Source organism: Heliangelus exortis, chromosome 22 (genome assembly GCF_036169615.1).
Source record: "Heliangelus exortis chromosome 22, bHelExo1.hap1, whole genome shotgun sequence".
NCBI lineage: Eukaryota > Metazoa > Chordata > Aves > Apodiformes > Trochilidae > Heliangelus > Heliangelus exortis.
Genome location: NC_092443.1, coordinates 3,536,805 through 3,558,482, shown reverse-complemented (window position 1 = coordinate 3,558,482; position 21,678 = coordinate 3,536,805). Strand labels below are relative to the sequence as shown.

The 21,678-nt window shown below is 43.5% G+C and overlaps 2 protein-coding genes across 6 annotated transcripts; both read left to right on the top strand.

Moving 5' to 3' along the window:
* The first annotated feature begins 263 nt into the window (after nt 1–263).
* PTGES2 (prostaglandin E synthase 2) lies at nt 264–6,094 on the top strand. The gene is made up of 7 exons (XM_071765785.1): nt 264–536; nt 1,489–1,683; nt 2,370–2,425; nt 3,052–3,204; nt 4,038–4,238; nt 4,526–4,643; nt 5,314–6,094. Exons 1-7 carry the CDS (start codon nt 303–305, stop codon nt 5,434–5,436), a joined length of 1,080 nt encoding a protein of 359 aa, XP_071621886.1. The 5' UTR covers nt 264–302; the 3' UTR covers nt 5,437–6,094.
* Nucleotides 6,075–21,613, top strand: ODF2 (outer dense fiber of sperm tails 2). Of its 5 annotated transcripts, XM_071765782.1 has the most exons (21): nt 6,328–6,487; nt 8,073–8,154; nt 8,798–8,951; nt 9,533–9,655; nt 9,896–10,066; nt 10,968–11,134; nt 11,698–11,827; nt 11,913–12,044; nt 12,296–12,370; nt 12,473–12,544; nt 13,103–13,219; nt 13,966–14,151; nt 14,966–15,075; nt 15,781–15,916; nt 16,567–16,677; nt 16,792–16,896; nt 17,443–17,601; nt 18,455–18,555; nt 19,078–19,240; nt 19,642–19,767; nt 20,322–21,613. In XM_071765782.1, exons 3-21 carry the CDS (start codon nt 8,844–8,846, stop codon nt 20,493–20,495), a joined length of 2,466 nt encoding a protein of 821 aa, XP_071621883.1. In that variant the 5' UTR covers nt 6,328–6,487; nt 8,073–8,154; nt 8,798–8,843; the 3' UTR covers nt 20,496–21,613. The 5 variants fall into 5 exon arrangements, 4 of the variants coding, with proteins under 4 accessions (XP_071621882.1, XP_071621883.1, XP_071621885.1 ...); XM_071765781.1 differs by lacking the exon at nt 8,798–8,951 and having other exon boundaries at nt 6,075–6,487; XM_071765784.1 differs by lacking the exons at nt 6,328–6,487; nt 8,798–8,951 and adding an exon at nt 6,580–6,720.
* Nucleotides 21,614–21,678: the final 65 nt, after the last annotated feature.

The following is a 21,678-nucleotide window of genomic DNA, read 5'->3' as shown; positions in this document are numbered from 1 at the left end:
CCATGACAACTTTCAGCGTGAAGGTTTGTTCTTTCACCGTGGGTACATGCCCCTCAGAATCATCAGCCCCAGACGGACAGGCTCTCAGAGAACAATTAATTTATTTCCATTTAATGCTTTCATTAACAACTACTGCGAGCGACCGGGGCCGCGCTGCCTGTACCTTCCTACAACCCACCGGAGCCGCTCTGCCTACTGCGCTCTCTCCTCCGCTGCCGCCATTTTAGGGGCGGGGAGGTTGGTGGGGCGGGACCGTCCCCTGAAGCCCTTCCCCGGGCGCCCACCCGCGCCGTGCCGGGAAGATGGCTGCTGCTGCTGCTGTCGCCGGCCGGGCCTGGCGGGCCGCTGCGCTGCTACCGCCTTGGCGGCTGTGGGCTCCGTGCCGGGCTTACGGGGCTGCTGCTGCTGCTCCTCCGGTTCCTGGGGCCCGCATGAACGGGGGCCGCCTGCTGCTGGGCGCTGCCTTCGCGCTGGGCGGCGGTGCCGGGCTCTACCTGGCGGCGCGGCAGCGCCTGCGGGAGCACTCGGCCGCTGAGGTAACGCGTTGCCGGGCCCCGCTCGCCACCAGAGACGGCTCCCCCTGCCCGATTTGCTCCCCTTCAGGCTGCCTCCCACGGCTGCTGCAGCCGCCATCCCCGCCTGCTTCCCCGGCCGCCTGCCCTTCCCTCGCCGCCTGCGCTTCCCCTCGCCCCCCGTGCCCGGCGAGGCCCGGGCACAACCGCGAGTCCCTGTGGACGGAGCTCAGGGGGGGCCAGGAGTGGTTTCTTACCGCTTTGCGGAGAAGAAGCGGTTACTTTTGCTTCGTTTTCGGTGGAAAAACAAAAAAGCGAAAAAAAAAAACCAAAAACAAGCGCTTAAAAATTGTGTAAAAGAGGCCGTGGCAGCGCTCTGAGCCGCTGTGAGGAATTCCTGTCAGACTGAAAGCTCGCAGGGGCTGTAGCAGCGTGGTCTGTCAGAGTTGTTGCTTTTCCCATGGCCTGCCAATCGCTGAAGGACAGCAGTGTTTGGAAATATCCCCCTTTGCTGTCTGTGCTCCCCTCTCTTGTCTCAGTTGTGTACAGGATGGTTAATCCCAGGAATCTGCGCTGGGGCAGACTCAGCTAAAATCAACAGCAAACTTACTGTCTGCTCTCACCATCCTGGGCAGAGGTTATGTTATGGTTTAAAGATTGTTAAAGTATGATTGTGTTTTTATTTAGTTTCAGAATTGCGTGTAGAAGGGTAAGCTGTCTGGATTTACTTTTTTTTTTATCAGGCAGTGAGCAGGAGTTTCTGTCAGATTAAATGTTCAGAAAAACAAATATTTGATCCTAATGGAAGGTGAATATTTGTGATGCCATTTAAAGCATGTGTTAGTCAAGATACTTTGGTGATCAGATATTGAAATAGTGTCTATGACTATGCCTTAAAACAAAAGTGAGGGTGGAAGGAAGGTAATATTTCTATTTTTAGTAGAAAATTGAAGCTTCTGGTCTCTTCCTTCCCTAGCTGCCTGCCGGGAGCCTGCAGCTCACTCTATACCAGTACAAAACGTGTCCTTTCTGCAGCAAAGTCCGAGCTTTTCTTGATTATCATGGACTGCCCTATGAAATTGTGGAAGTGAACCCAATAATGAGGAAAGAAATCAAATTTTCTTCCTACAGAAAGGTGCCTATCCTGCTAGCCAATGCTGGAAGCCCTCTGGTAAGCCTTAATGTGTTGAAAGCTTGATTTCCTCATGAGCAGTGAATTGGAGGCTGGCTTTGTCTCCATCTTGTCTTTGTGGTTTATCACATGCAGTGTAATCTTTAGATCATTTTTTAATCTCTCAAGAGCCTAAGATTTGTTTCTTGCTTCATCTTTTCCTATGTCTTGGCTGTATTAGAGTTTTTTGTTGGCCTTCCTTACAGGGCATGTTGTTTATGTAGTGGTTCTAATCCGGTGATTATCCAGCTTCTGTCAGCCCTTATGCAGGACTTGTCGTTTGTAGCAGTGGTAACAAGAATGTTTATACTGTGGGGAAATGAATGAGATCACAAGAACACTGAAGATTCAGCTTGGTTTGATTTTTTTGGTTTTTTTCACTGATGTGTTGCTTTTCCTCCTTTGCTGCCAAGAATCTAAATGCAAACCCCAGTAGTATCACATGTGTACCTGACTCTTAGGTCCTCTGTTGTCAGAACAAAAGACAGATGCTCATATGCTCTGAAATAATCACAGAAGAGATATGAATATCAGACTGTCTTTAGATGTACAGGAGCTCCAGTGGAAATGCGAAGGGATTGCAGTACTAACTTGGACCCTCAGCATGCAGGGAAAAAGGTTTTGAAGAATTTACTTTTCAGTCTCACCGCCCTCTTTTAAAAGTTTGTTTTAATTATGTTTTTCAGCAATTGAATGACTCTTCAGTGATCATCAGTGCAATAAAGACCTATCTCATTTCCAAGTAAGAAAATGGGATGATGAGAAAAGAGTTGAAAGTGAATGGCCCTGGTGAACTAGAAACTGATAAGACTCTTCTCAGAGTCAAACAAAAATGTCTTGCTGACCTTGACCTCTGGATCTCTGGGTGTTTGGCCCAGCAGACCTGACCCTGGCTTGTGATATGTGTGGATGGTGCCTAGAGATGTTGTGATACATATGTGCAGTGAAGCTTCCACCTTTCAGAATTACTTTTTTTTTTTTTTTTTTTTTTTTTTTTTTGCATGTGAGATTCTCCTTGTGCAAGACTGACTAAAATATGGACTAGTGTTAGCTCTGGAACTAAGATTACATTTATCCAGCTACAAGATCTAGAATGAAATGAAATTGATGTGTCTGTGGACTGTTCCTTAGGTCTGTTCTACCACACACTTGAGAATGGTAGGAAGCTTTACGTCTGCAAAAATTTTTGTTGTGATACAAAGAAATGTACACTAAGAATAGTTATTAGCAAGAAGTTGTTCTAGAGGCTTTTCAAAACTGACTTCAAGCAGAATTTGGAGCCTCGTGCACTTATTTTAAAATGTGTGCCTTTTCATCTGCTTATTTATGTAGTGGCCAGATCAGTGCTGTCTGTGTTTCTGTCCATAGGAGGAATAGCTTAGAAGAGATCGTGTCCTTTTATCCTCCTATGAAGACTGTAACTGAGCAAGGCAAGGAGGTTACGGAGTATGGGAATAAATACTGGCTGATGCTTGATGAGAAGGAGACAAAACGGGTCTACCCTGTCAAAGAAGTGAGAGTGTAAGTGCTCTTAAGTTTCTGGGCTCTTCAAGAATAAGGTCACTGCCTGCTCCAGTGCATTTGGGGATGATGCATGTATCTAATCTTGCTGGTGCTAGCAGATCCTGTCACATCTTCTTGGTGTTTAAAAACGTGGTGGCCGGAAGGGGTGGTTTTGCTGTGTCTCTGACATAATTTGGAGTAATTCTGTTGGATGGCCTAGTTCCCACCATCATGGCTTCAGTTGCCTCCAGTTTCATAGAATCATAGAATCATAGAATCATAGAATTAGCTGGGTTGGAAGGGACCTCAGAGATCATCAAGTCCAACCCTTGACCCACCGGTGCGGTTGCTAGACCATGGCACTGAGTGCCACATCCAGCCTCTTTTTAAATGTCTCTAGGGATGGAGAATCCACCACCTCACCGGGCAGTCCATTCCATTGCCTGATCACCCTCTCCGTAAAAAAATTCTTTCTGATATCCAGCCTAAATCTCCCCTGGCACAACTTAAGACTGTGTCCTCTTGTCTTGTTGAAAGTCGTCTTCTTGGCTGTTCTTTTATATCACAGGAGAATGCTAGGGAGTGGTAGTTTCCCTTTCTACTTTAGCTCTCCTATGAGGAGGAGAAGCTAGTGGTCTTAGTCTTAATTTTAGTTTGAGGTTGGAGGAGCCTTGCCAAAGGTACTGATTCTGAGTGCATTTCAGAGAGGTCAGCAGGGCACAAGGCTGGGCAGGAATTTTTGACACATTCATTCTTGGCAGAGACTCTGGCTAATGCCAGTGTGATTCTGCCTCCTATAGTCCTGCAATCTGTAACTCATTCACTGAGAAGTCTCTTTTGAATCCTTGCAGGGAAGAAATGAAGTGGAGAAAATGGGCAGATGATTGGCTTGTTCACCTCATCTCCCCCAATGTTTACAGAACCCCCAGAGAAGCTTTGGCATCTTTTGATTACATTGTCCGTGAGGGGAAGTTTGGCACCCTGGAAGGTTTATTTGCCAAGTACATGGGGGCTCTTGCCATGTTCTTCATTAGCAAGAGGCTAAAGAAAAGGTTGGTACCACTAAAAACCAAGTACACAAGAAGAACCTGCTTAGCTGTGAACCTCTGATGTCAAAGAGCAGAACCTAAGTGTTCAACTATTTAAAACATGAGTAACAGCTGTACTTCTTTAACTGGAGATATTGAACCCATCTGTTCATCTATTTATTTAGCCACTAGTTGTGCCCTTTGCTCTCAGAGACCATCCAGTTCCCAGGCAAAGACCAGCCTATAAGAGCAGAGATAAAAGGTTAAAGAAGCAAATTGGTGTCTTCAAACTAGTTCTTCTCTTTATCCAGACATCACCTTCAAGATAATGTCCGAGAAGATTTGTATGAAGCAGTTGATGAGTGGGTGAAAGCTGTTGGCAAACATCGACTCTTCATGGGTGGAAACCAGCCAAACCTTGCTGACTTGGTAAGGGTTTAATCCCTGCATTCATTGTTAGGTGTACTACAAATGATCCATCTGCTCATCTGTGTGAAATGATTAATACAGAGGCAGAGAAGGTCAGCTGCATGAGGTACACTGTCCACATGCTTTGTGCAGTAATACAATTCTCACATGAAGGGGATCTAGAAATTTGTGTTCAGTAGGACAGTATTTGTTAGGTTCTTCCAGCAACATGTTTCCTAAATTGGAACCCACAGTTCCCATCTGCAGGTGGATGTTACTGATCACATGGAAACAGGATACAAGCAGGTTACAAGCCTGGTTACTGCTCTGGCTTATGATTGATGGTGAATAAAACCTCAACCCCCTACAGGTTTTATTAAATTCAGTGCTGCTGGGAGCAGGATTTGTCCAGTTCTTGGGAGAGCTAGTGAAGCATTTCAGACCAGGGCTTGATGGAGATGGGACTAACCTTTTCCCCATAGCTGCATGTAGATTCTGATCTTCCTGTACTGTTTTCTCATGGAAAAACGTTCATATTTGTAGCTACCTTTCTGCTAGTCAGCAGCAGAGCAGATGGCAGGACAGGGAAAGAACCTTACTAGCTGGGCTGTGGAGACATTCATTGGCACCCTTAGCCAAATTTTTCCCTGCTGACTCTCAGTGTTGTTCTAATCTTTATCCTCTGGTACAGGCAGTGTACGGGGTCCTCCGAGTCATGGAAGGGCTGGAAGCCTTTGATGACATGATGGTTCACACCAAGATTCAGCCTTGGTACCAGCGCATGGAAGAAGTCATTCAAAAAGTTGCAGCCTGATGCCTGCTGCAGCTGCCTTCCTGAAGTACTTGCATGGTAAAAAAATTTCAGAAGGAATGGAATTTATTTTTTGAGGGTTGAATGGACTGGACACACCTAATGGACTGAAATGCAGGCACCAGAGACTGTCCTGTGTAGAGAATCAAGTGTTGATGAGCAGAAGGGATCCGGCTGCTCATGTGTTTCAACATAGTATTTAGGATCTTGGACACTGCTGGAGAGGACAAACTCTGTACTGAAAACAGTAAATAAGCTGCTTTTAGCAGGGAGCCCTTCTCAGAGCAGGTAAAAGCAAGCTGCTGGTGGCTAGTGTTACAGCCATATCAGGTCTGAGCAGCTTTTGCTTCAGGCTGTCTTCCGCTACTCATCCATTCGTTTTCCTGACTGAGACACTGGATATTAGTCTTTAAATGACATTTTCCTGCAATAGAATACTGTAAGCCCAGTGCTGAGGGAACAGGAGGAGAAGCATCCTTCCCCTGTGACAGGAACCACTCTGCCCACGACAGAATTGTGGGCGTTTAATCTTCCATGTCAACGGTTCTTCCCAGTACTGTACGGTCTGCAAGGATAAAAGCTTGCTTCTCTCCTGTCAGCTCCGAGTCCTTAACACCGGGAAAGCACAAATGGAAAAAAAAATACACTTTGTATCATCTAACCCTGAAAATCAGTTTGTAAAACGGATTCGGGGGAATCTTTAGGGGGGGGGGGGGAGGGGGTTAACGAGGAACCCCCTCCCGCCTTTAATGGTGGGATCTTCCGAATCGGTTTCACGTCACTATGGTGACGGGATCCATTGCGTATTCCTTCGGATTGTGACGCGACGGGGGGCGGGTGACCAGGGAGGTTTGAATCGCCCAATGTGGGAGCCGCGGGCGGCGGGGTGGCGGCAATCCCGGAAGTGCTGCCGAGGCTCCTGCCCCTGGTGCGGGCTCCCGCCTCCCCTTTCGCTCCGGTTGCGGGGTATCTATGGCAACGGCAGCTCCTCCCGCCGCCTTCCCGCCACCGAAGACCTCCTGAGGTGGTCGCGGCCCCCGCGCTGCTCTTCATGGTGAGGCTGGGGGGGGGGGGGGGGGGGGTTGCTGGGTGGGGCCCCGTCAGGAGGGTGGGGGTTCCCTTGCACATCCAAACCCCTGGGAGTAATTCTTTAGGCGCCTTCCCTTTGGAGGAAATGGCCTCAAGGGGAAATACATTTCGGTTATTAAAAGAAACTTCTTCGCTTGAAGTGTTTTCCAACACCAAGACCGGTTGCCCAGGGAGGTGGTTGAATCGCCGTTCCGGGAGGTGTTTAAAAATGTGCTCAGGGATATATGGTTCAGAACTGGGCTTGGGAGGGTTGGGTTCGTGGTTGGACTCGATGACCTGGAAGGTCTTTTCCAACCAGAACCGTTGCGTGGCCCCTCGGCCTGTCAGCGGTCCCACCTTCCTCGGGGTGGTCCTTCCCGCCGCGAGGGAAAGCGGGAGCTACCCACAAAGCTTTAAAAACAGACAGTGGGAAACGCGTTCGGTACCGGGGCACGGACAGGCTGCGAGGGGTGGTTACACCCCTGGGGGTTTTACAGCCCCATCTGGGTGTAAAACCCTGGCCTTGGAGTTGATCCTGCCTTGGGCAGACTGACCCCAGAGCAGGTCCCTGCCAGCCTGAGGTACCCACAGGTTCTTTGAAAAGCCTTCAGAAGTTGAATTCCTGACATAAACTTTGTTGCTAGGGGAAGCTGAGTCTCTTGAGTCTCGCTTGAGGTGATTTAAAAGCTCTGTGTAGGTTATCAGTTGTTCTGTAGCATGTTTAGTTCTGAGGAGAGTTTAACCCTCAGGAAGAAGGATTAAAACACCCAGCAAGTGTTTGGACTCCCCTATAATCTAGGGAGTCCCGTTCCTTCAGGGAAGTGTTGCTTCCTGCTAAAGGAAGTACAGTTGTGTTTTCCCCTTTGTAATTTTCATAATTCTGACATGATACACAAGTGCATTTTGTCTTTAACACATACTGCTCAGAAACAGATGCAGTAAAATTAGTTTTATTTAACACAGGATATTTAATGAACATTGGCAAGCAGCCAAATTAATCGGTAAGCTATAAAGAAGGATCTAAATTCCATCATACAAAATCTAACACATTGCAGCACAAGTCTGTATGGTGCTGGGTTTCCTTCAGCATGGGCACTAATTTGAATGCATCTCTTTAGCCTGCAAAACTATGTAAACCTAGAATCTTAACATGTATGTCAAGTTTTACAGAATTTGTCAATGATGGCAGAATTTAGGGAAGGTGTGGCATTTGGGAGGGCATGTACAGGTACCCTGGGAACTATTCGAGTGTTGTTTCCTTATGAAACTGGTTAAAATTGCAGTTAGAATTTGAAGGTTTGTAACTTTGTATAAAGATACATCATAGGTAATTTCACAAAGCTTTTTCCATTGTTTAAAGCAACTTTCATCGTCAATATGTAGGGATTACAGTCTTAGTCCTTCCCTCATCCCATGCTTGTCAGAGGAATCCAGGACACACCAACTTCTGTTGGTTGGGTTCATATATTTGATGTGTTTCAGCCCATGTGTTGCCTTCAGTGGAAAGAAAGTGAGTGTTCAGAAATTGGCACCTTTTCCTATTAGTGTTAATTCTTTTATTTCTGTATCAGGTGCCCCTCATCCATCAATGATGTAACTGGAGTCTCTCTACAGAGCACACAGTCAAGAAGAGCTAAAAGCTTTAGAATAACTGTAAGTAATTTTACCTAAGTTGACAAAACCCTTTTGGCCAGAATCAGATTAGTCCTGCTGGTGGATTTTTGTAAGATTTGCAGTTGCATTATACCATTACCTCAGTCAAAGCATCAGGCTCAAGGGTGGCTTGAGCCTTGTGTCTCTAGGCTTTTCCTTGTACTAGATACTGGTTAAGGTTATGCTTATTTTTTAACTTCATAAGGACACTTCAAGAGTTAAATGCATATGTCAGTTTCCAGGTTCAGCATTCTAGGATGGAAAGAGCCGATGGTTTCCTGATGATTTTTTCTTAACTAAACTCCTTAATGCTCCCTCTCCCTGTCAAATTTCTCTTCATAACCATATCATGTTCATTGCTGGCAGCCTTGATTCACTTACTCACTTTAAGACTTGGGTCTCCAATGACTTTTACAGACACCTGGCATCAATCCAACTGCATTTGGTCCTTGATAACCACATTAAAAGCGAAATACCATAAGCAGGGAAATCACTTGTATTAATCTTAGTTCTACAGCAAAATAGGGTGCAATTCAAAATGGCAGAAGCTACTGAAAGAAAGGTCAAACTTTGACACAGGCTGGCCACTGTTGCTCTCTGGCACAGAGAGAAGGGTTGTTATTTCCAGTTTCCTTATTCACAGGTTTTCTTTCATTGTATTACCCTTTCCCATTTGTGGGAGAAGAGCCATGAAGAGCCGTTCCTCATCTCCCCCTTTGCACGTCCATGTGGATGAAAACACCCCTGTCCATGTCCATATAAAAAAGGGTCAGAAAACCACACCTGCAAAATTCCAGGTAGGAGTGTGTAGCTGGGTGTTTGTAAGGGCTACAGAGAAGAAGGTGAAGGGTCCTAGAAGCACCACGAAAATCTTCAAGGTGTCTTTTACTGTTGTATTAGAACTGTAGGATGTATATTCATATTCACTGGTAAATTGTCAGTAATCACTTCAAATACTTCTGTGAGATGGATCTGGAATGGAGAAGGGATCTCCCAGGTTGTTCCTTCTTCATGTGAATGGGTTGCATTGCTGTGTCTTGGTGGGTTTTTTTGTATCTCCATACAGAGATTTCCTTCCTCCCTGCCCCCATCTCCCTTCCCTGGCCTGCTGGGTAAGGCTCTCATCACATCACAGGTATTCTCAGTGTTGCTATGTGATAAATAAGAATAACCTACAACATCTAGCCACACTATGTCCAATAATCTTTTCCTTCTCACTGGTGTTGCTCTCCTCTGATGGCTGCTGACTTGTCTGAGCTCTTGAATTGTGTGAAACTTTGTGATATTTTCATACAAATTAAATTTCATTTGGTTTTGCAGCACTAAAAGCTGTAAATAGTTCTTCAAAAGTCTGTGATTTTTTTTTCTCATTCTTTAGCAAAAACAAAAGAAAAAGAAAGGGGATACCATGAACATCAGCCGAGCTGCCCGAATGAAAACTAAGGCCCCCTGGATACCCCCAGGCAAAACATCTGTCCGGGAGTCCCCCTGCAAATGGGAGGTATGGCAAAATCTCTAAAAAAACTTTCAGGGTTATCTGAGGCTTCTTTTTGTGTTTCAACCTTTTTGCATTCTTGACCTTTCCCTGGTGGAAACAAAATGTTTACTGTGGGGTTTTTTCCTTAATAAGCTTATTGCAGTGATGCAACCCGGTATCTGGTTTTGGCAGAGTTAGGGTTAGAATACTGTTTATAACTATAGTAAAAAAGTAATAAAATGTTCTTTATTGCTTTTCTACCAGGGACCAACTCACCGCCTGGAAATTACACCTCCAGATTCAGAAAAAATGCTGTCAGTTTTGCGCCTGAGTGACTTCTCTACAGATGAGGAGGATGCTGTTTGCAGGAAAATGAATGATTATGAAAAGAAGATAGATAGCCTGATGAATGTGGTGGGGACACTGAAGAATGAGGTGAGGACACAATTTAAAGACTTCTGGCTAAAGCTTTGTAGATAATTGCTTGGCAAGAGGGGCTGGAGTCAAGTCTTGGTGCAATGGAAGACTACCCAGGGTAGTCTTTAGCTTGCTTAAAACCAATAAAAATCAATCTGAGTTGTTTAGAAGAGCTGAACTGTCCTAGTGAGATCTTAAGCCCTACTATGAAACATTTTAAAACATAAGGTGTTGCTGTGCTTCAGTTTTCAAATAATCTGTCTTCTTCAGAAGCAAGTCTGGTACAGTAGTTCAACCTGCCTCTAGGTTCTCTCTTCTTTCACATCTTCCAGTGTTTGTAGTGCTCTTAACTGCCAAATGAAATGCACGTGTCTTTCTTGAGGAGCAGTAATCAACTTCTGAGCCCCATTCAGCTCCTGAGTAGTTTGTACACAGTTTCATTTGCACTGCCAGCAGTGACACGGCGCTGCCACAGAACCTCCTGAGTAATCCAGACTGGGTAGATGGAAGCAGAATGCCAGGGACTATTTAGGTTTGTTTCCCCTGGTTCCCTGGGTCAAGCAATAGTTGGAGCAATGGGAGCCATCTTCAGTGTGTGAACTGCTACCAGAGCTCCTTCCCTGCCATGGTTGAGGTCTGCCACATGTCTCATGGCTGATGACAATTTTTGGTGTGTCACTTAGAGCCAGGATGCTCGTGTCTCCCTGTGCTTGTGGGGTACAAGATACTTCCAGGCAATAAGTGACCTACATCCTTTTTGCACAGGAACAGCCTGGGAGTATCTAGGGAGAAAAAACCCAACAGAAATCATTATTTGTTGTTTGGTGCAGTTGATTGCTGTTTCACTGGTTTGAGATGTGGATTCTGTGCATCACTTTAAAGCACCTGTTTTGTGTTAAGTTCTATTTATCTTCATCAGGTCAAGCTGCAGAAAAAGGAGGAGCAGCAGCGAGTGACAAAGCGTCTGCTTGAGGAGCAGAAAGAAGAACTGAATGAAGTCACCCAGGAGCTGGTGGAAACAGAGCATGAGAATTCAATGCTGAGGCGCAATCTGGAACGCATAAAGGAAGAGAAAGATCTGACCCTGTAAGAAAGCTCCAGTTCTTTATTGCTACTGCAAGCAGTGATATTTACAATGCACCTGCCTCCTTCATAGCTGACATAATTTGGGTATTTTGTACCCTGGGTTGCAGTGCTGCTGAAGAGCTACTGTTCTTGGACTTTTTGTCACCTTTTAGAAAGGGGACTTGGAGGATCACTTGGAAGTTAATACTGCATATTCCCTTTTCAGAAATCCTTGTGAATACTTCTGACATTACAAGCTCTGCCTAACAACTTTGGGCACAGAAAGCTTAGGAAAGGCACAGCATTGTGTTATGGGTTACGTAGTTTGTGCAGGGTCTGGTATGAGCCTGGCTTGTCCCCTCTGAATTCCTGCTTCATAGCTGTGGTCCTAACAAGCTCCTGGTGTCAACTTACTGCCTTCTATCAAAGCAATTTCCCCACTGAAAGAGGGTAAATCTTAAGTAGTGTTTGTTAACAGTTTTCAGCCTCTGATTTGAGGGACTTTGTGGGTTTTATCCAGTCAGCTGCATATGGTACAGCTTTCAAAGCCTCTTATTTCTCTGATGGCTGATTTTTCATTACAGGTTAGAGAATAAGTACTTGCATCATCAGAAGGAGTGTTTGATGTCCAAGCTGAGTGATGCAGAAAGGGATGGAGCAGCTGCAACCAGGCAGATGCATGTCCTGAAGCACACCATTGAGAGACTCAACACTGTAGGTGTCTTTCCCTTCTTCACCCCGCCCTGCCCTGCCCTGTCCTGTCCTTCTCTTCTTTATTTTTGCTTTGTTTTTCCTCTAGGAGAAACACATGAGCAGCTCAGACATTAACACACTGACAAGACAAAAAGAGCTTCTGCTCCAGAAATTGAGCACCTTTGAAGAAACCAACCGGACACTGCGAGAACTTCTTAGAGAGCATCATAACCGAGAGGTGAGCAGAGTGGTGTGCTGGAACTTTGGAAGAGTACAGGAGACTCTGTTGTCTTGTGGACTGAAATATAATTCTTTTAACCTTTCTTTTTTTTTTTTTTTTTTTTGTGTCATAAAGGATGGATAGTTTTGTTTTTTGTTTTTCATTCCTACCTATTTCATAGAGTACAACTGACTTTTTCTGCCGTGAGGATGTTAAAGCATCTAAATTGACTTCTCATTAACAAATTTTCTCATGTATTTCTTTTGTAGAAAAATGCTCAGAAGATCCTGGAGCAGCAAGGAGCACTGCTGAAAAGGCTGGCTGATTCAGATGCAGAGAAAGTGGTAAGCAAACCATAATCTCTCTGGCAGTTACACCTCTTTCCCTCCATCCAACAACCTAAATGTGTTTGTTACTTAACATGTGAGTGGTGTTTGTTTTCTCAGCAACTTCAAATGAAGCTTCGGGAGAAAGAAGAGGAAGTGGACAATCTTACCATTCAGATACAGGATAAAAAGGTAGGTTTCTTTTTCTGGTTTTGTTTCCTGCTCCACCCTCCAGTTCTGAGGAACCTTAGGTAGTCCAAAAATCCGAGTTTGTAATTGCAAAACAATTACTTTTTTAAGGGATCAGATGACTGGCTTGCTTATAAAATTAGACAGTTACCTATTCCCACACAGTTGTGGATTCAATTTTCTGCTAATGAAACATCCATCACAAGGATGAATAGGTAGTATTCTCTTTGCTTGGGCTTATTGCTGAATTGTCTTTCTGTTTCAAGATCCTTTAGTTCCTGATGTCAAATTCCAGTCTGTTCCTCTCTTTAGGAAGTAAAAAAAGGAATGTAGTGGATGAGGGATGGAGGGATGTTTTGCCCTAGAAAAAAATCTTCCAGACCAGTAATTTCCATCTCATAAAAGGAATGGCTGCTCATTTGGTAAAGGAGCTGAGAAGGAAAGTGGAGGTGGCTGGAGATCATTGAATGAAGAAATCTGGCACTGTTACATATTAGAAAGTATTCCCACTATTAGATTGGTGAGGGGAAAAGGTGTGTGCCTTGTTTCCTTCTTATCCAGGACCAGGCAAAGGCAGCAGCTGAGCTCTCCAAATCCATGGAGGTTGTGAGAGGCCGTTTGCAAGCGCAGCTGCGGAACAAAGAAGCTGAGAACAACCGCCTGAGCATTCAGATCCGGGTATGCTTCCAGTGCTCACTGGGGGTTCTTTTCATTTGCTCTGATGAACTGAACTGACTGACAAGGGAAGTAGCTCTCACCAGCCATTCCTCTTGCTCTGGTAGCCTGCAATATTGGCCCGTGATGTTTATGCTACTAACGCACTGTATTTTTCAAATGAAGTACACATAATTTTTAAAAGATGGCTTTGCATCTTTTCAAGCATCAGGACAGACTGTAAACTATTTAATGTGCTTTCTGGAAAAAATTGCTGTCATGAGTTCCTGAGTTTGATCACACTCATGCATGTTTTCTGCAGTGTTAATGAGGAGGAGAAAGTTCTCCTGGTTTATATTGTTCAAAGTGTTACATTTATCATATCTGTTGATGTTCTGATGAACATTTGCATGGTAATGGTTTAGAAGGGCTTTAATTCTGTTAAGATATATGGCTGCATAAAGCAATATTATTACATGAGAGCATTTCTGTTAATAAAGAGAATGTTCTGGGATAGATCAGAGACTGGCAGACTAGTATTTATCTTGGTCAGAAGATTAAAAGCAGTATTTTAGAGAGCAGAAATAAGAAAATAAGACTTCTAGAAGGAAAGGAAGGTATATAATTGTGTAGGTGAAAAGTATCTCCAGGCTGGCAGTTGGGGGTTTATGCCCAGCTGTCTCCCCTGTTACTAGGAGCTCAGCTGCTGTTCTGGGTGTGCAGGTATAAGGACATTATTCCATGTGCTGTGTTTTCTCCTCCCCCTGCAGAATCTGGAACGCAGTGAAGCTCAGCATAAGGCAGAGGTGGAACTTACTGTAGAACAACTGAAAGAACTAAAGCAGAAGGCAGAACGTGATAAAGAGGCCCTGAAAAAAGCCATCCGGGCACAGAAGGAGCGGGCAGAGCGGACTGAGGATTATGCAGAGCAGTTGAAGGTCCAGTTAGCAGAGAAGGTACCTGATTGTAATACAGAGACCTCATTTTCAGATCATGCATCTAAATTTTTGCTTTCTGTAGTGACCCTGGGGAGAGTCTCTGGTTTCAACTAATGAGATTTATTTCTGTCTTGGCCCATTTGTGCTAAGTTTAGAACAAATCCATTTTTCTCAGCCGTCACTATATTTGCTGCACGTCCTTAACTTAGGATGTGTCATAACTTAGGGATTATAGCAGCAGGTCTGATTTTTCACCTGGTACTTTAGAACCATCTGAGACTTGACAAAAGCCAATGAAATAAAGCTTTTCAGTTCAGTTTTGGGTGAACATTCTGGGTTGATTGGGTTGTTAATCAAGAAGCTACTCGAGTAGAAAAACACAGACACTTAGAGATGTACTGGAATTTCCTTTTGAAAAATCACTGAAGAATATCAGGAAAAAATAGGGAAGTCAGGACTGAAACAAATTAGAAGGTAACATAATTTGTTACAAGGTACTTGATTTTATTTTTCTTCCTTGTTTTTAGAATTTCAGGGACCAGAGCTACTAGTAGAATCTTAGCCATGCTTTGTAGTTCTGATAGTTCATCTGCCCTCAAAGAGGATTCTTTTTTCACTGCTGTTATGTCTGCTGGCTGACAGCAGTGTTGGAGAGCACCTCTCTGAAGGATCAAGAAGAATGAAAATAAATACTTGTCTTCAATCTTTTAAAAGTCTTAGTGAAGTCTTCACATACCATGCTTACCCATATCATTATGTCTGCATGTTGTCCACTGTGTTCAGTGACATTTTTGTTGCTCTTTTTTTCTCATGTATTTCTTTTGTTTGACAGGACAGTTATGTTGTTGAGGCACTGTCTACTCTGGAGTCCTGGAGGAGTCGCTACAACAAAGTAGTAAAGGACAAGAGTGACCTCGAACTGGAAATTGTTACACTGAACAGGTTGAAATAAAAATAGTGTAGAGAAACAAGCGTGAGTGGGGATGAGTTCTAAGTTCAAGGATAATTTAATTGAATAATTTAATTAAACTGAATAATTTAATTGCATTGCCTCTAACTGTCCAAGCAAAACCAGCAGTGCCTAAGGACTAGAGCAGAGTTTGGAGAGATTGAGAGAGAGAGAGAGAGAGATGTAGCTTCTGCTGTTGACTTGCCACAGCAAAGGCAATTTTTTTAGGATTTACCAACCCTTAAAACTCTATTTCTTTGCCATTTTGTAGTGTATTGAAAGAAATAAGGTTGTCCTTCTTTTGAGAATTCTTTGAGATGGTTGAATGAAAGGAACCAGAGAAGACAAGCAGTGTGGTTTGTGCCAGTTTTGTTTTGAAACTAAATTAATGCATTAGCATCACTGCAATACAGTTGTTGCTGCAGGAAAAAATAGGTAGGTACAAGATGAGAGAAGTACCTCTACCCTGTGTATCTTGGAGGCAATGCAGTGAGCTCCAGGGAACAATTTATGTTTGTTTCCAGCAGGCTAAGAAGATTGAGGTAGTAGAACAATGTGTAGCAGATAGGTGTGCATACATGACTGGAGGAGGAAGATGAGAGGATAGGGAAAAGTCCTGTTTCAGAAGCTGATTTGCAAGGGTTAGGAGTCTTATTCATTCTTTTCACTTAAGGATTAAATTTCTCTCTCTATGGCAGCCGTGTTGCAGAGTTACTGGAAGAGCAGACAAGCCTGGAGGACAAGATGAGGGAGGACAGAGAGGCTCTGGTGGATGAATTGCAACGACACACTGCAGAGAACACTTCTTTCAAAATGGAGAATGAAAAGCTAAAGGTCAGTGGTTCTTAGGGGATTGAAGCTGAAATAATAGGGGGGAAAATTAACAATTATAACAAGCTTGGCCTCTGAGGACAGAGTTGAATTTCAGCCATTGCTCCCATTTAGTTTCAAACCTGTTTAGTTATCATAAGCTGAGTATGATAGGGCAAGTGTGTTCAGAAGAGACAAAGAATGTGAACATTACAGGAAGGCTGGGTTTCTTCCATGTTTTGGATAGGAGTATTGCAAATTTGTTTAATACAACTGTGATCTTACATCTTGTCCTTACATCTTCATATTGATGGCCACAGAACAAAAAACTGTAGCTCACGCAGGGAGAATGATAATCTCCAGAATAAAACAAGATGCCTGGCATATTTCTTCTGTCATCTCATATCACTGGTGATCTTGTAGGTGACCTACATGGTTTCCTTCTTGGAAAGGTAGGCATTGATCCAAATAGAGAGTGGCCCTAACCCCAGTAGCACAGGACATTCAGGCAAATGGAAAGACCACATATCCACCACAAGCCTCTGTGCTTTTCTGGTGTAAATTTGGCAACCCACTGAAGCCTGACAAAAGCACCTGTTTCCTTAGTCTAGACCATATTAGACAGCTGGCTTGGCTACTTCCAAGCACTTAAAGCATGATGTCTCTTTTTTCAGGCCAGTGTGGTCCCAATGGAGGAAAAGCTGAACCAAGCACAGGTGGAAGTGCAGCAGCTCAAGAGCTCTGTCAGGAATTATGAAGGGATGATTGAAAGCTACAAGTCAGAGGTAGGCATCTTGTCAAAACCTCCAGCCCTTGTACAAAAGTGTTACTCTAAAGCATTGCATGTTTGTTGAAAACATATATATATAACAGATAAAGTGTGTGGGGTTTTGGTCCAGGTGTTGAAGACCCGAATGGAAGCAGATGATATGGCAGCACAACTGGAGAAGTGTGATAAAGAGAACAAGACACTAAAGAATGAAATGGACAAGGAGATTGAACTGGTAACTATTCCTTTGAAGACTGATATGTTGTAGACATTCATGGATTTTGTTGGTCTGAATATAGTGAAACATGGCTGGATAGGAAATAAAAGGCTTATATAAGTTTGTCTTTTTCACAGGATTTTTTAATTCTGGAAAATTTATCAAACATTTAGAAGCTTCTTTTTTACTTTATGATGTTCTTTAGAGGTGTTTAAATTGCTTAGTGTGTCCTTTGCTGCAGAAGTAGTGGTTTAGAACAGTGGACTGTGCAGGCTACACCATTTTCTGATGTGGAACAGCTGTCCTCAGAAAAGAGCAAGCTTGTAAAATCAAAACCCAGGATCCAAAATACTCATTATCACTCCATCCAACGGGAATGCCAAATCCTAAGAAAAAGCCTTGAACCTTGGCTTTGAAACTTAGCTTTGAACTCAAACACTGTCCAAATATCCACACAGAGCTTTGCAGTTGCAGATTAACAAACCTAAATTAAAGCTGAGAAACTTTTTAGTCTTTACCATATCAACATCAGGAAGTTCTCCATCTTGTCTTCTTTGACCGTAGGTGCGCAAGCAGTTCCAGAGCAAGCTTGCTGAGCTGGAAAAGCTTCCTGAGATTCTAAAGATCACAGAGACACGGCTGGCAGAATGTCAGGACCAGCTTCAGAGTTATGAGAAGAAGAATGTGGACCTGTCTGTCATGATTGCAGATCTTCGTCAGCGGGTAAGGAACTGGCAGAGATTACCTGCAGCACAGGAATCCACAAGTCTGGAACCAAGCTGAATTTCACAGGAAGGTTCAAACTTCATCTCTGTTCTCGTCTCTTTTTGAAAAGATTAAACGTGCACTGCAAAATAAAGGTGTGTGCCATGTCTTTGTGCAAGTTAATGGCTTAGCTAGCAGCATTCCTTACTGGTTGCAAGGTTTCTCATCTCTTGGTGCAGAACCCTGCTGGGACTTGAGTAGCAGCCGTGACATCACTTACTAATGCCAGCACTTGATTCTGTTGCCTCCATCATCTTGTCAGCTTTCCCTCCTGTGGTTCTTTGCTGACAGTACTGTTCCAACCTTGTTTTCTTACTCTGATTTCAATTTTTTTTTCCTCCAGTCCTTGTTTTCCATCCCCAGGAGGACTGCATTGGTGTTGCGGGACAATTATGGGCAGGCATGACTTCTACAACCATGTCTCAAGACACAGAAAATGATCTTGCAGTCTGGCTGCTTTACTCTGAATGGCTTGGAATTATAAATCATCCTTGTATTTTGGGCTCTAATGCCTCTGTGGGGCTGCTCTCACATGTCTGCTTTTAGTGTGTGTGCTTTGCTGTCCTTACTCTCTGCATGCAAACATTTATGGACCCAACTGTTCATTTGCAATACAGAAGAGTTTTCTCATATCTTTCCAAAAATTAACTGGAAGCACCAGCAAAATGGATGTTTAGCACTTTGCTTTTCATTGCTCCTTTTCTGGCACTCTTCAGAAGTGGTGCATTGAGCACGTTTCCTTCTGAGTACATTTTGGATGGTTGATCATGTGTGTAGTGAATACTCTGTAATCACTTACTGTAATTTTTAGATTGAGCTCCAGGGGGACAAAATGGAGATCACAAGAGAGAGGTATCAGTCTGCCCAGGAGGAGAGAAAACAGCTCACCTTGAAGGTGGAGGAGCTAGAAAGGTTAGAAATATTAGGTTCTCTTAACTTTTCATTTCCATCCTCTTCCAATTTTTTTTTTCAGGGGATTGAAACATCTTCAGTCTTGGTCCAGTTCCCAGCATGCTTCCAAGGTTCTGTGCATTTGCTTATCCCACATGGATAGTGTAAAATTAGTGGCTGTCCACTGGAGAGAGTTATGGGTTTCTGCAGCACCTTTTATGAATGTTGTTAGAAAGGATGACTTAGACAGCAGATAAACCATCTCCTTGTCCAATCTAGCCTGAAAATTTTGAAGCTACAGAATATTAGTATTTTTTTCTATGTTTATAAATTTGTTTTAGTGATGATATTAGGGAAAATTGAAGTATGAGAATACTCTTTGTCCCTCAGTCTTTGAAATTTTGATTTGAGAAATGGAGAAGTGTTTCGTGGTGCTCTTGCCTTTCATGCGGGGAATAGAATCTACTTCCAGACTGGTCAGGACCTGTCTGGGAAGGCAAGCACTCTGTAAAATGAATAGGTTTCCTTCCCTTCTTAACCTAGAAAACTAGAGACAACGAGTGCCCAGAACATAGAGTTCCTTCAGGTCATAGCAAAACGGGAGGAGTCAATCCACCAGTGCCAGCTGCGCCTGGAGGAGAAGACACGGGAATGCAGCTCCTTGGCACGGCAGCTGGAGATGGCCATTGAGGATGCCAAAAGACAAGTGAGTCATTTCTTGTGGGTCTGAATTTTCCCCAAACTACCCAACCCGTAAAAAGGGAGCAGTGAGAATGCAAGGAATACCTCCTGAGCCTGTAACCAAATTTTGTGTGAGTTACACAACACGTAAAAAACCTGATTTCGTGTAAATCTTCACAATCGATGAAATGCAGGTAGTGAAATGTGCTTGTACTGTTTGTCAGCACTTTAAACCACAGAAAAACTGAACCCTGCTCTCCAGTTTGCACAAGAAGAGAGGAAAACACAAGGCTGAGCTCTCCTTATGGATTAGAATGTGTCCAGTTAAATTGTATAGGGCTTTTTGTGGGCAATGGAGTGGAGAAAAAAAATCTTTCTTCCATAGAAAATACTTTGACAAAGTTGTTGTTCTGTTGTTACTCATAGGTGGAACAAACTCGAGAACGAGCAACATCTAGAGAGAGGGCAGCCCAGTCCAAGATGCTGGATTTGGAGACCCAGCTGAGTAGAAATAGAACAGAGCTGAACCAATTGCGTCGGAGCAAAGATGATGTGAGTAACCTGCAAGGGAAGCTGTGCTGTGTCCAGGCAGCAACTGCAGTTCATAAACCCAGCTCCTATGGATTGCTGCAAAAACAGCACAGAGTTGCATCTGAATTATGGACAGATTTCAACTTAATTTACTGGTTTTGGTTGCCTGAGAGAGAATGTAACTTCTCTTCTAGAGAAAAGGATTTATTCTTGAAGAAAGAAGGGGAATATTTCATAATATCCTGTTTACCCTTCTTGTTTACTTGAGTTTTAGTTGGAATTGGGTAGGCAGGTGGATGAGGTCAAGTTGCTCTTCAGAAAAGCTTTTACTTCCCCATAGCTACAGCTGATCAGTTCTAAAAGCTCAAGTAACCAATTTTGTCTCCTCCTGTTTTTATAAGCGGGTCAGAAATGAGCAACAGAACAAATTATAAATATCAAAGCACCGTCTACGGTAACGTTATCTGCTACTGTGTGCTGATTCCTGCTGTTCTCAGCACTTCAGCTTAAATGAAAACCAAACAGGGTGACTTTTTGCTGTCTTTTCAGCTCTTGTTTTGCTCCCCTCCTTGCAGGCAGAGCGCCAGTACCAAAGCCGCCTGCAGGATTTAAAGGATCGTTTGGAGCAGTCGGAAAGCACCAACCGGAGCATGCAGAACTATGTCCAGTTCCTCAAGTCCTCCTATGCCAATGTTTTTGGAGAAAGTGCCTTGCTGGGCTCCCCCAGCCGTTCCCGTTCTTCTCCATGAGGACAATGCTCTCCCTGCACCTCTATTTTTAAGCACAAAAGAAGCCCTATTTTCAAAGCCATATGACGTGTAGAAAATAGGTTGGCATTTCAGGGTTGCTGGTAGGAGAAGTTTTCCTCTTTTCCTTACAGCATGAGGTGATAAAATGATGGCAGCATATGTCCTGAGTGTAGGCTGTCAGCAAATACCAGTTTGGTGTTGGAGATGAGCATTGCATCATAAGTTGTGGCACAAAACCAGGTGGTTTCAGCTCTTAAAACCCTTCAGTGGTTTTTATTGAGCATGTTAATGTTTTCAACAGCTCTTTTTCTCATTTCATGCTTCTTTCATTCTGTACTGGAGAGATCATGTGGGGCTTTTTGTTTGTGTGTTTATTTTTAAATTTTTTTTTAACACTGTATTGCTACATTGGATGATAGGATGGTGGGTGAGGTTGAGCCCACCAGAAGTGTGAAGCTGAAAAAAACTTAAGTGCCTGGGCTCTACACTTAGAAGATATTATCTTCTGAAAAAAAAAAAAAACAGTTTTTGGAAGCAGTTTTAAGCCAGAAATAATGTTAGGGTGTTTTTTACTTGATTCTTATACTCTCTGATCTTCACCTTTTTTTCTGAGTGTGATGCTAATGTTGCTTTACTCCTCTCACCCTGATTTCCTGATCCTGAATATTCCCAGGACTGAGCCAAAAGCATCTGAATTCAAAGGAAAGACTGTAGCTTAACTTCAGTGGCACTTCACCACGGGTCTTGGAGTGAATGCTGTGCAAGTTCACTGTGTACATGAAATCCTGACTTGGTCTTGAGCCACTCAAGAGCAGCTCTGGATGCTCATTGTCATCAAACCAGCCTGCACCTTCTCCTGGAAAATCAGGTCTTCCATGTGTTGAGTCCCTAAATCTCATGCACTCTTTAGTGTACGTGTTTAGGGGCAAAACTAAACAGTTCTTATTATTCTGTCTTTTGTATCCTATTCATGTGCAATGTGGTCATTGGGTGGTATTTGTCACAAAGCTTTCCTAAATTAATTGTTTTTTAAAAGTTCTCTAATTGTGTGTGTTTAACACTTCAAAAATCCTACAGGTGCTATGGTAAAGCATACAATAAAGTACATTTCAATTGGCTGTGTTGGGGAGCTCCTCTCAAATCTATTTTTCTGGCCCTTTCTTTGGAAAAACAGCCCCGGCCA

Bases quoted from the DNA above. Each gene is read 5' to 3' on its own strand.
- PTGES2 (XM_071765785.1), top strand. From the start codon at position 303: ATGGCTGCTGCTGCTGCTGTCGCCGGCCGGGCCTGGCGGGCCGCTGCG. The intron at 3,205-4,037 runs GTAAGTGCTCTT...GAATCCTTGCAG, and splicing joins CCTGTCAAAGAAGTGAGAGT to GGAAGAAATGAAGTGGAGAA. The intron at 4,239-4,525 runs GTTGGTACCACT...CTCTTTATCCAG, and splicing joins AGCAAGAGGCTAAAGAAAAG to ACATCACCTTCAAGATAATG.
- ODF2 (XM_071765781.1), top strand. From the start codon at position 6,183: ATGGTGGGATCTTCCGAATCGGTTTCACGTCACTATGGTGACGGGATC. The intron at 11,135-11,697 runs GTAAGAAAGCTC...TTTTCATTACAG, and splicing joins GAAGAGAAAGATCTGACCCT to GTTAGAGAATAAGTACTTGC. The intron at 12,545-13,102 runs GTAGGTTTCTTT...CTTCTTATCCAG, and splicing joins TTCAGATACAGGATAAAAAG to GACCAGGCAAAGGCAGCAGC.